Source organism: Myotis daubentonii, chromosome 19 (assembly GCF_963259705.1).
Source record: "Myotis daubentonii chromosome 19, mMyoDau2.1, whole genome shotgun sequence".
Taxonomy (NCBI): Eukaryota; Metazoa; Chordata; class Mammalia; order Chiroptera; family Vespertilionidae; genus Myotis; species Myotis daubentonii.
Window position 1 is genome coordinate 26,130,744 of NC_081858.1, and position 11,893 is coordinate 26,142,636.

The 11,893-nt window shown below is 63.4% G+C and overlaps 1 protein-coding gene across 3 annotated transcripts; it reads left to right on the plus strand.

Moving 5' to 3' along the window:
* The first annotated feature begins 8 nt into the window (after window positions 1–8).
* On the plus strand, window positions 9–10,684 carry CCDC157 (coiled-coil domain containing 157). Of its 3 annotated transcripts, XM_059676024.1 has the most exons (11): window positions 9–208; window positions 2,159–2,417; window positions 4,402–4,573; window positions 5,301–5,946; window positions 6,652–6,729; window positions 7,079–7,269; window positions 8,341–8,517; window positions 8,666–8,834; window positions 9,715–9,854; window positions 10,178–10,266; window positions 10,356–10,684. In XM_059676024.1, the coding sequence occupies exons 1-11, from the start codon at window positions 163–165 to the stop codon at window positions 10,603–10,605; spliced, it is 2,217 nt and encodes a 738-aa protein (XP_059532007.1). In that variant the 5' UTR covers window positions 9–162; the 3' UTR covers window positions 10,606–10,684. The 3 variants fall into 3 exon arrangements, with proteins under 3 accessions (XP_059532007.1, XP_059532008.1, XP_059532009.1); XM_059676025.1 differs by lacking the exon at window positions 10,178–10,266; XM_059676026.1 differs by lacking the exon at window positions 6,652–6,729.
* The last annotated feature ends 1,209 nt before the right edge of the window (window positions 10,685–11,893 follow it).

An 11,893-nucleotide genomic window follows, 5' to 3' on the forward strand; every position in this document is an offset into this window, starting at 1 on the left:
GGCTGACGCACTTCCGGAGCCCCGCCCCTTTCCTTGACGTCATTTCCTTCCGCCCCCACCGGAGTGGCGAGTGCCCGACGCCGTTGCCATGGCAGCGGTCGGGGCGCCGCGTTAGGGTTGGCTGGCGTTCCCCAGAGCTGCGGGCGCGCCGGGGGCAGTTCCATGAGCCGATCCGACGCAGGGGCCGAGGCTGCGACACCAGAGACCGGTAAGAAGTTCTACATCACCCGCCGGACGCCCCCCGCACGCACCCCACGACTCTCGCCCCCCTCTCCTCTACTCCAAACCGGTCCCTCGCTCCCTCCAACCCCGCCTTCCTAGTCCCCAGCTCCCTCCCATCGGCCTCTCACTTTGGAGAGCCCCTCCCCTCGATCCTGCCTCCTCAAAGCCCCCCATTTTACCCCCTCAGCCCCCTCTTTCGCTTCAGACCCACCTCCTCCACAACCCCTTCCCGAGTCTCAGGCTCTAAGGACCGCTGGACCCTTTCCCCACGGACCTGCCTTGGGTAGGTTCCACCCCCTGCCTCCCATCGTCCCGCCTGCAAGCCCCGGGGGCCATCTCAAGTAGGGGCTGCTGCTTTTATTTTATTTTTCATTTGTCTTTATTGTTGAAAGCATTACAGATGTCCCCCTTGTCCCCGCCCCTCACCATGGGACTGCTTCTTCGGGCTCCACCCCTCACTCCCACAGGTGCCTCCCTGCAGGCCACTCTCCTGCTTCCCAGGTCCCCCAGGAACCCCTGCGATCCTCCCCTCCCTGCCTGTCCCCTCTCCTGCCCAACCCCCGAATGGGGAAGGCTCTAAGCGCTTGCCTGGACTTTGGCTTCCTCATCTGTGAAATGGGGCCGTGATAGGAAGGGGTGCCTTCTCGAGTCTTCCCTTACACACCCCCCATAACTAGTTCATGTCGGTGTCATTCATGTAGAATAATAACGATTGCTGGGATTTCTTGAACATGACCACGAGCCAGACTCTGTGCCAAACATCACCGGCATTACATCACTTATTATAGCAACTTATGGGGTGGAGTGGGCACCCCAACCCAGGCCACTCTTGGTCCTCTCCTCGAGCAGCTACTTATGCCTTGTCGTCACTCCACGTCTTCGCTGTCCCCAGGGATCCAGGCAATTAGCATTCCCGAGTCAGAGACTTGGTTTGAGAGTTTCGAAAGGTGACCTCGGATCTCAGTGGGAGGCAGGCGTGATCTTTACCTGAGACCTAGGACTCAGAGGGGGAAGGGGCCTGAATGTGGAATGGGAGTGGAGGGAAGGTTCCCCCTGGTGTCTGGGGGTCAGAGGTCCACCTGGGAGCTGACCCTCCTGCCTCAGGGCAGCGTTGACTCAGAAATTGGAAAGCCTGTGTCGAATGCTCCTTCCCCCGACACGTACCTACCGTGGTTTTCAAACCACGCTCATATCTGCCCATCTCCCTTGTTGCTAGTGATCCACACGGGTACGCGGAGCTGTTTTTCCTTGTTCTTTGACATTTGTGCTGCTTATCAGAATTGGCATCTAATAAGAGTTGGTATCTCGGCAAGCTCCCGAATTCCAGGGCCTCCTCCCAGCGCGGCGTCGCTGGCTCGCTTTATGTCCTCCCTTTTCAGGAAGGAAAACCAGGGATGTGTGTCTGTTTTTGTTTTTGTTTTTTTCTGTTTGTTTCTGCCTCTTTCTTTGGGGACATACAATCCCCACTTACAGGGTGGGGAAGGGCCAGGGCTCAGCATCCATGGGGCTGCCCAGCTCTGAGCAGAGCGCTGGCTCTGACAGCACCCGCTGGGGGCATGCGAGGAGCCACGGGAGGGGCGAGAACAGTGTCGCTTGCCCACCTTCTGAGTCGCGGGCCATGAACACAGTTCACCCAGATCACAGGTCCACAGACTCGGAAGATGGACAAGCAGCGTTCTGTGTGGGCCACAGGGACAGGGGAGATGTACCCGGCAGCTGCCCCAGACAAGGACGGCCTTTGCTGTTGTTGCGCTAACAATGTAATCACAATAGTCATAACTACTATCGATGGGGAACTTTTATTGGTGTCTTATCTGAACCAAGCGCTTTACTTGTAGACACCTGTAAAGGCCTCCGAGGGCCTGGGCCCAGGAGCCTCTGGGCAGGCAGCGGCCACGTGGCTCTGGCTAATGGGGCTCCTCTCTGCCCATCCCAGGAGCCCTGAGGATGGCTCACCTGCTGGGCAGCCAGGCCTGCATGGACAGCCTGCGCAAGGACCTCACCGACCTGCAGGGCACCATCGTAGACGTCTTTTCCCGAGCTGGACCCGTGCGCTTTCCCTCCTGGAAGTTTCCGGACCATGTGGCCTGCGACCTGGACATGGTGGCCCTGCTAGAGCACTATGACCACGTGCCGGGGGACCCGGAGTTCACACAGCTGTCTCACGCCGTGCTCTTGGAGCTGGTCATTGACAGGTGAGGGCCCTGACCAACCTGGTGTTCTTGGGGTGCTGATACCCGCCCCATAAGCCAGTAGCAGCCATGGGATCCCCCTGGTAGCAACGTTGGTAGCAACAATCACCTCTGAGTACCGTGGGGGGCCAGGTCAGCTCGGGGCCCCCACGATGGTCCCACCTGTGCCGTGGGCTGTGCTGTCCTCTCCCGCCCGCCCTCGGGGAGTTGCTGGCTGCCCTGCTGGGCTCTGTGGCTCCCGGCTCTGACCACGGCCTCTCTGGCTGCTTCCAGCTGCCTCCTCGGGGTTTCTGTGCGTCGGGGACACCCCGGCTGCCGTTCAGAGTTCCTATCCAGCACCTGTGGGCTGTGCTGTTCCCACTTGTGGGCCGTGTCATGGGGCCAGACATGGGTGTGTTCTTCCAGACCCTGGCCCTGCTGGGAAGAGGCCAGTGGATTCCTCCACACACTCCTCCCCCGACACTTCGATGCTATTACTGACATTAACGTGATCCTTAGCTTTCCCTTCCTGTTCCCCCTGCTCCGAAACCTTGCACGTTAATGAAGTCATGGGGGCCCGTCAAGCAGGGACCCCAGCAGCTGGGGGATGGCCGGCCTGGGACCAAGAAGCCAGGGTACCACCCAGAGGCCTGGGGGAGCCCTTGGTGTCCGAGCACCATCTGGAGCCCGTGAGGGGCTGATGTGTAAGCACAGAGCACCCCTCTGTGCCCTCTTCCAGGACTGCTCTGCCCACTCCTCACTGGTCTGCTCAGCTCCCCTCGTCCATCCAGGTCCAGTGTACGCGTCCCCCGCTGTGATGCTACTGCGGACAGACATGTCTTCCCACCCCGTTCCTCCTCCCTCTGCCCACCTCCTGCTGAGTTAGCCAGAGCCTCCCTGGCTTCCACGTGCCTGTGCGTAACTCCTGGCAGAGGCCGCGGTGTCTGAGAGCGAGAGCAGGCTGGGGGCCCTGGGGGAAGGGCAAGGTCACCGGCTCAGGGTGTAGCATGGGGAGGTGCTCAGCTCATGTCGAGGGGGTGATGGGTAAGGATGAAGGTCACGCAGTTCACTCAGCAGTATCCCTCGGAGAGGGGCTCCTCCCCGGCTGAGCAGACAGATCGCTGTCAGGCCCTGCCATCTCCTCTTTCCGAGTGCGTTCCCACCCCCAGTGCTGCTCACCCGTGCAGCGGGCACACTGACCCCATTCCCAGGAGGACACCTCGGCCCAGAGAGAGGCAGGGCCTGGAGAGAGTTGGCACCCCCTCCCCTGGCCCTCTCTGCCCAGGCCCAGTGGGTTTGGGGTGACCCCCCTGCACCTGCAGCAGCAGCAGGTCACTTACCTGCCTGGTGTGTTTGGTAAAAGAGCTTGGTTCCCAGGCAAATACAAACATCCCCCAACACCCATCTTCCTTAAAGTAAGCCTGTGACTCTGATCTTGACCTCAGCGGTCAGGATAGAGACCTAGATCTCTTCACTCCAAGTCTCCATGGTCACAGGAGCAGCTTGCCCTCCTGAGCCCCCCCAAGGCTCCCCACACACACACACACACACTAGAATCAGGGAATTGCAGGGCACCCGGCCCTGCATGCTCACCAGCGGCTGTGGGCAAGCTCCTCCCGCTCAGGTCTCAGCTGTGTCTCCTGTAAGCTGAAGGCTCTGCACCCTTCACCCTGTGATATGAGGCAGCCACTTGCCCAGCGTCTCTGAGCCTCAGGATGCCACTGAGGCAAGGCCCAGCCCCCAGAGCTTCCTCCCAGAGCAACACGGGCAGAGGGCCGGGCAGAGTGCTGCCCCAAGGAGGCCCCCAAGCTCGGCTCTCAGGGAGGGCTTCCTGGAGGAGGTGGCCCTTGCGTTGGGTTTGCAGCTGGCCTGGCAGAGCATGTTCTGAGACACGCCAGGCCCTGATGCCTGGGCCAGTTCCCCAGAGCCAGAGGCTGCTGACTGTATGGCAAGAGGGCGCACTGGCATTGGGCGCTGCCCCCGCTGACCCTGCTGTCCCTGCCCACAGGCTCCTGCTGCTGCTTCAGAGCTGTGCCAGCTACTTGGAGACCCTCAGTTCGGAGCAGACAGTGCCCCCTGCCAGGGCTGTGGGGCCCTGCATGTCCGTGGGGCTCACAGTACGGTGCTTCTGGAACAGCCTGCTGAAGCTGGGCATGCTCTATCAGCAGATGCTCCCCCAGGTGGGTCAGCTACCCCCCATTCCCCAACCGTGGTCACCCTCACACCAGCCCACCTGCCCCAGCTTCCTGGCCTGGCACACCGCACGTGCCCCGTGCCCACTCCTGGCTCCACCCTGCTGAGGGCGAGTGTCAACTCCAGAGCCGCCCAGTCAAGGCCTTGTGTTACAGCACAGGCCTCGGGGACACGTCTGGGCTACCGGGCTCTGCTCTTGACCCTGCGGGACTTTGGAAAAACGCTGCCTCCACTGAACCTCAGTGTGTTCACCTGTACAATGGGAGCAGCGACGTTCCCCACCTCTCAGGGCATTGTTGGGTGACAGTGTTCGTATGAGCACCGTTTGTGAAGGGTTATCCCGTCATCCTCACAGCCACCCAGTGGGAAGGACCACTGTAGCCCCGATGGGGGAGGAACGAAACCGAGGGGCCGCGGTGGCACGAGAGCAGTCACGTCCACTAGGAAAGAGCCCAGCACCCGGCCCTGTGCCTGTCACTGTCCCTCTCCCAGTGTCATGACCGGGTGGGGAGCAGCAGGGAGGAGGCCTGAGCTTAGTGACTCGCGGCAGCGCGAAGACAGAAGAAGGTTCTTTCCTTCACGTTGGTGTTCAGCAACATCTGAGGGTTTGAGCCTCAGGCGACGCTGTCCCAGAAACCCTCAGGGAAGCAGTCCCCTGTCATCCCCCCCCCAGCTCCCGACTTACCTGCTTTCCCTTTCTTTTCCTGAACACAGAAAAGGGCAGCCCAAGGGGAGACCCCCATCTGCAAGCCCACAGCCAAGGGCGAGCCCACCAGGAGCCCCGAGTTTGTGACCGCCAAGTTCATCAAGCCCCCCTCCCCAATTCCAGGCCTGCCCCAGACCTGCAAAGAACCCAGCAGCCTCTCCGTGCGCGTCTCCCTGCACTCTCCCGCCAGGACCACGGAGAGCACCCGGAGCGTCCCCTCGCAGACCGTGGAGACCGCCCTGGTGCCCTGCGACGCCTGCGCCAGCGTGCAGGGCAGCCTGCGGGAGGTGGGCAGGGCGCTCATCGGCCTGTGTCAGAGCCAGAACCTGCCCTCGTCCTTAGGCCACTTTCAGCAGCTGGTGCAGGACACCATGGGGCTCAAGCCACTGCCGGCTGCCACTGTGGGCCACTGGGCGGCAGAACAGAGCAGAGACCTGGCCCGCCTCAGCAAGCACGTGGGCGCCCTCTCGCAGCTGGTGGGGCCCCTGCGGGCCCAGCTGGAGGAGGCTGAGGAGCAGAAGGGCGGGCTGAGGGAGCAGGTGGGCCAGCTGGAGCAGGCGCTGCAGCAGGAGCAGAGGCAGCGGCGGTGGCAGGCGAACGAGGCCCAGCAGCAGCTGGCCCAGTGGGAGCAGGACAAGCAGCAACTGCTCGCAGGTCTGTGCCCCAGAGGCGGGGTCCTCATGCCACTTCCTCCGGGGAGCCCTCCCTGCGGGCTCTGCTGCGGCCTGAGCATGGGCTCTTCCCGTAGCAGACCCTGCAACGGGCTGCTGGACAAGTAGTTGGGGTGGAAGGAACCCTGGATGGGGAGTGAGCCCTAGAGCAGGGCAGGAAGGCAGCCAAAGAAGTACAGTCATCAGGCCAGTTCCACCCAGGCAACTGGGCCTAAGCCCCCTGGGAACACTGGAGCCAGGGCAGAGAGGAGGGGAGGGAGCGGGGCATTCACCCACCTGCTCCTGCTGGTCCCCGAAGGTGACTCCTGGGGAGTTTGCCCCCCTGGCACCTCTAGCCAGCAGGGTGGCCTCTGGCTTTGGCAAAAGCCATTAGGCAAAGAGACGCAGCCACTGGGAGTCAGCCAGTGCCCGCTACTGGGAGGCCGGAAGGAGGTGGGCAAGTCCCTGGTCTCTCTGAGCCTCGCGCTGTCCATGGAGGACATAGGCCCAGGGAGGTAGGGACGGGGCAGCCAGCCAGCAGGAAGCAGGGCGGACGGGGACCAGGCTTCCTGACCTCCCGGAGCTCACCCTCCAGCCCCGGAGGCGCCTCCACAGGGCGATGGCTGCCACCACTCTCTAGGGGGCACTGGGCATGCCGGCCACCAGCCAGCATCTGAAGGGAACTCAGGGGACTCTCTTGGCTGCACAGAAACAAGTGAGCTCAAGAGGAAGGTGGCCGCCCTGGAGAGGGAGCTGAAGCAGCAGCAGGAGTCCACACAGGCCGTGGGTGAGGAGCCCTCACATGCCCCACGCCCCGTGCCCCGTGCTCAGTGGTGCAGCACGAGCGCCCTCCATCTCTGTCCCCTGGGCTTCTGGGGCAAAGGTGAAGGGAACAGCAGAGGCAGGCGGGCCTGAGCGACCACACTGCTGGGCAGTGACCTGGACTGGGGTGCCACTTCTGTTTTCAGAACCCATCTCAGGTGGGGTTCAAGCACCATGTTGTGGCCAAAGACACAGACCCAGGGATGTGCTGTGACACAGTCACCCCCGGTCCTATCCTGGGTCCGAGGCAGGGCCGGGACTCGTACCCAGGACTCGCCTGCCCTGTCCTTTCCTGCACCCGCTCCATCCTGCAGAGGCAAAGGCCCAGCAGCTGCAGGAGGAGGCCGAGCGCAGGCTGGAGGCCGAGAGGCAGGTGCAGCAGCTGGAGGAGCAGGTGCAGCTGCTGGCCGGGAGGCTGGACGGGGCCAGCCAGCAGATTCGCTGGGCCAGCACAGAGCTGGACAAGGAGAAGGCCCGCGTCGACAGCATGGTCCGCCACCAGGAGGTGAGGCCGGGCATCACCAGCGCCCTGGGTGCCTGCGATGTAGGCTTCAGGGAGAGGGCTCCACCGGGGGAGGTGGGGGTTTAGCTGTGTAAGGTACCTCCTCCCCGACACATACCCAGGTGTTGGATTGACTCACCTCTATGGAGGGTCTAAGCCGAGAACTGAGAGGTGACCCAGGACAGATACAGCCAAATGAGCCAAGCAGTTGTGCCACCACAGCTCTCCTGCCAGGTGGCTAAGAGGGGCAGGAAAAGTGCTGCAGGGATCCAGGGATGGATAGGTCACATCTGTGGTAATCCAGGATGGCTTCTGGGAGGAGGTGGCCTTTGCACTGTACTCCAATTGCTGGTGGTTAGTTCATCCGCAACAGGAAGGATAGGGAGGACAGAGGATGAACCGGAGCACAGGATACATCTATGCCCTGAGCAATGGGGTCTTGCAGGAGTCCCCACTGGGGTGCTTTTCTCAGTGCCCTGCAAGAACAGTCACGGTTGCCCACACATCAGGTGGTTTCTGTGAGCCAGGCGCTGGGCCCAGCCTCTGCAGCCCCCTCGTCCTTCCTCCTTTCCACGACAGTGGGTGGCAGGTGCTCATCACTCAGTTTTTTACGGGTGAAAAAACTGAGACTCAGTGAGATGAAGGCCGACAGTTAGCCAGAGCTCGACCCAGGACTCAGAAATGACTGGGGCTGGTTCTTTTTGCTTTGCGCTCAGTGGGTGTCAGGAACTGTGGGTTCCAAGTGACATGGGCTGAAGATCTAAGGAAAAGAAGAAAACATTTCCTAAAATTCCTGGGGGGAGGCCGATAGCCAACTGCTTTCCAGGGGGGCAGGGTCTGCAACTGGGGGTCTGGCTCTGACCGGGCTGGGATGTGTGTCACCCCTTGCCTTCTTCCCTCTGCCCCTTGCCTTTCACACGTGTGCACAGGTCCCCCCCCCCCCCCCCACACACACACAGACTGACTCCGTTCAAAAGGGAGGGCTGGGGGCAGAGGTCACAGACACTGTAGCCTCCTTAGTCCCACATGGCTCAGCCGAGCCCCACGGGCCTCACGGCCGCCCTGCCTGCTCAGTCCCTACAGGCCAAGCAGCGAGCCCTGCTGCAGCAGCTGGACAGCCTGGACCAGGAGCGCGAGGAGCTGCGGGGCAGCCTGGACGAGGCCGAGGCCCAGCGGGCCCACATGGAGGAGCAGCTGCAGAGCGTGCAGAGCGAGAGGGAGCAGGGCCAGTGCCAGCTCCAGGCCCAGCAGGTGGGGGCGGGCAGCGGGAGGGGGAGGAGCCCCCAGGAAGCTGGGTGCCTGCAGGCCTGTCCCGTGTCCAGGGAGTAGAAGGGGTGGGTGTTCCCAAGGGAGCCAGGAAGTGGGCCTCGGGCCAGGCCTGAGCCTCCCTCTGTCCCAGGAGCTGCTGCAGAGCCTGAACGGGGAGAAGCAAGGCCTGGAGCAGGCGGCGACAGATCTGCAGCTGACCATCTCGGGGCTGGAACGGGAGCTCGAGGCGCTGAGGGAGCGGGAGCGGCTGCTGGTGGCCTTCCCGGACCTGCACACGCCCGTCGAGACCCAGATCCAAAGTAAGGGCCCAGGGCACGCTGGGACCCAGGGCAGCGGGACACGGGGGTCTGCAACTCCCCAGCTTGTGTAGACGGCGACACGGACGCCCAGAGGTGAGGTAACTGCCCAGGGTCACACAGCCGCATCCAAACACTGCTCATCCCCACATGTCAAATGCCAGTTCTTGCTCGACTTCCCCGGGCCCCTGTCCGAGCATCTCCCAAACCGCACCATGCGGGCTGCGCCGGGGCACAGCCCCAACTGTCCAGGGTCCCGGACCCCATCATCGCCCAGGGGTGCTAGGGACCCGTTTCAGCAGAGGACCTGGGTCCTGGTCCAGCCCCTCCAGCCCTTCCTCTAAGCTCCAGGGGTGAATCCATGCACAGAGCCGCCAGGAAGAGCCATGCAGTTTAACTGGCCACGATAAGTCGTCATCTTGAGCGCTGACCTATCGCTACACGCCAGACCCTCTGTTGCCCTCTCCACTGCCCTGGCAGGCAGGGAGCAGCCGCTTTACAAATCCAGGACCAAAGAGGGCAGGCGCTTGCCCCGGAAACTTCAGCCCCAAGCATGACTCCCCGAGGGCTGGGGAAGCGCATCCTTGCGAATCCCTGGCTCTTGCCCAAGAGCGGCCGCGTGGCCTTGGGCAATTCGTTGTCTCTCTGGCCTTCCAGAAACGGGCTTGTCTATTTGCTAGGTCTGCGCCCAGCTCTCAGCTTCTATAACGTAGCCTCCTAGCAGGTGCGGGTGGGGAGGGAGGCGGGGCCTCGGAAGAGGGAGGGTGATGGGAGGCCCGTGCACGACCCTGCCCGGCTCCCCTGTGCCTGCTGGGCCACCGACCACGCCTGCCCTCCGAGGCCCTGTCCTGGCGGGGGAGGTCCTAGGTAACCTGTCCCACAGGCTCCGGCAACGTCATGGACGACATGGAGAGGCAGGTGCAGGCCAACGACATCCGCATCCGGGTCCTGCAGGAGGACAACGGGCGGCTCCAGGCCATGCTGTCCAAGATTCGGGAGGTGGCCCAGCAGGGGGGCCTCAAGGTGGGCAGCCTGGGCCCTCACCCGAGAGCCCCCTGACGCAGGCGGCTTTAGGCTCCTGCTGGGAGCATCCTGCGTGTGAAGATGGGAGGCTGTCACAGGGCCTCTAGCTCCAAGTCCTCCCCGCCGGCCCTTCATACTCTTACTCCAAGTGCAGCCAGGAGCCTAATCAGAAAGCAAACCTTCCCGCCCTTCCTGCCGCCGAGCCGGCCCCTCAGAGGCACGGCCATGGGCACAGGCCCGGGCCCTCCCTCGCCCTCTCAGGCTGTGCCACCCTCTGAGCAGGGGAGGGGCCTGGGTCTTTCCGAGCTTGGCTCTCTTTGCAGCTGACCCCGCAGGACCAGCTCTGGGCCCGCACCAGCCAGGGAGCCCAGGGAGCAGCACCCCCCGTCCAGGCCCAGAAAGTGTCCTCAGGGTGAGTGAGGTTTTGCCGGGGGGGCTGATGGGCGGGGCGGGGCGGGGCCCTCTTGCTCACAGGGGCTCGTGCCATCTGGTCCTCCTCAGGCTGCTGGGCAGGTGGCACTCACCTGGCAGCAGGGCAGCCAGCGCGGGCAGGATCCTGCCGGGCCCGCGCCGGGCGTCGCCATCTCCGCAGTCCTGCGGCCGATCCAGCAAGTCCCCGCTGGAGGATGTGACCTACTCCACCACCTGTGCCCAGAACCCCATCCAGGTCTTGGCCAGGCTGAGGAGGAGAATGTCACCGAGCCGGGGTCCGGCCAGCCCTGCACACCAGCTCCAGGAGCCGCCCATGTAGCCTGCAGTGGGTGGGGCTAAAGGACGGGTAGCTGGCAACCCCCCCAACGTAATAAAGCCACACCATCTACCCACAGCGACCTGGGGCTCACAGCACTGTCTGAGCTGGGGCAGAGCCTTCCTTCCCCGTCCTGGGCAGGGACCACCGAGTCCCCCGCCATGGAGATCAGCGCCAGCAGACGCCGGGCGCACCGTGGGACCTCAGTGAAGGGAGCTCCCGACAGGCAGTGGGAGAAGAGGGCTCGCCAAGGGCAGAAAGAAGCTCCTGGCACCCGGGCCAGGTGACAGGCCATCGTTTGACCCCCCATACCAAGGGCCAAAGGGGGCGCAGTGACAACCCAGAAAAGGGCAGAGTCAGTGGAAGGGGTGTGCAGGATGGAGAGCAGCTGGAGGTGGGTCCACTGGGGGTACGTGAGCTAAGAAAGGAGTCTGAGGCTGGGGTCCCTGCTCTGGACTCGGCAGAGGGCAGTGATGCCTTCCCTAGCCCCAGGTCTGAACTTGGGGCCTCCCAGCCTGGCTCTGAGGACATTCAGGACCCCTTTCTTTGAGGAGTCCCTTCAGGAAATGTAAGTCACAAAGGGTTTCTCTAAAGCCAGGAGACTGGATCCCCAGGAGGCCACTGAAAGCTGGGCAGGGCCCCACTCAGCCAGAGATCAGGGCCCCCAGCCAGCCCTGGCTCTCCCAGGCCTAACCCTTGCAGCCCGGCACTGGTGCCAGCAGCCAGGCCAGGCCCATTGCAGTCCCGTTTCCTCGGGGCCTCCAGCCTGCCCTGAGCCACGACGGTGAGGGACAGGCCCTGAGACCTGAGGGCTTAGGGTGGGTGGCCCCAGCTCCCTGACATTTTCCCCAGTGAGGACGCCTACAGGTGGAGCACCCCGTTTACAGAAAAGTGTCCAGAGGGGCCACGTGTGTAGCTGAGCTGGCATGACCAGGGTCTGTCCAGCTGCTGCTGTGGAGCCCGGGGTCCCTGAGGGAGGCTGGGGGCTCCCTGAGGCCGGAGGCCCGGGTCCAGGTGCAGGGAAAGGACATCACAGCTCAGCCCCTCCGCACCCTCAGCTCCCAGCTCCGTGGTTCACAAGGTCTGGCCGGGGTGGCGGGGTTCTCTGCTCAGGGTCTTCGAAGCTGAGATCAAAGTGTCTGCCAGGCTGCGTTCCGTCCGACGGCTCCGGGGAAGCACGCAGGCTCCTCGGGTCCTGGCAGGATGCTGCCCCTGCAGCTGTGCGGCCGACGGCTGTCCGCGGGGCTGCACAGCTCAGAGGCGGCGGCCCTCCTTGCCGCGTGGCCCCTCC

Coding starts and splice junctions, on each gene's coding strand:
- CCDC157 (XM_059676024.1), top strand. CDS start 163: ATGAGCCGATCCGACGCAGGGGCCGAGGCTGCGACACCAGAGACCG. Junction 7,270..8,340: donor GCATGGTCCGCCACCAGGAG/GTGAGGCCGGGC, acceptor CTGCCTGCTCAG/TCCCTACAGGCCAAGCAGCG. Junction 10,267..10,355: donor GCCCAGAAAGTGTCCTCAGG/GTGAGTGAGGTT, acceptor GGTCCTCCTCAG/GCTGCTGGGCAGGTGGCACT.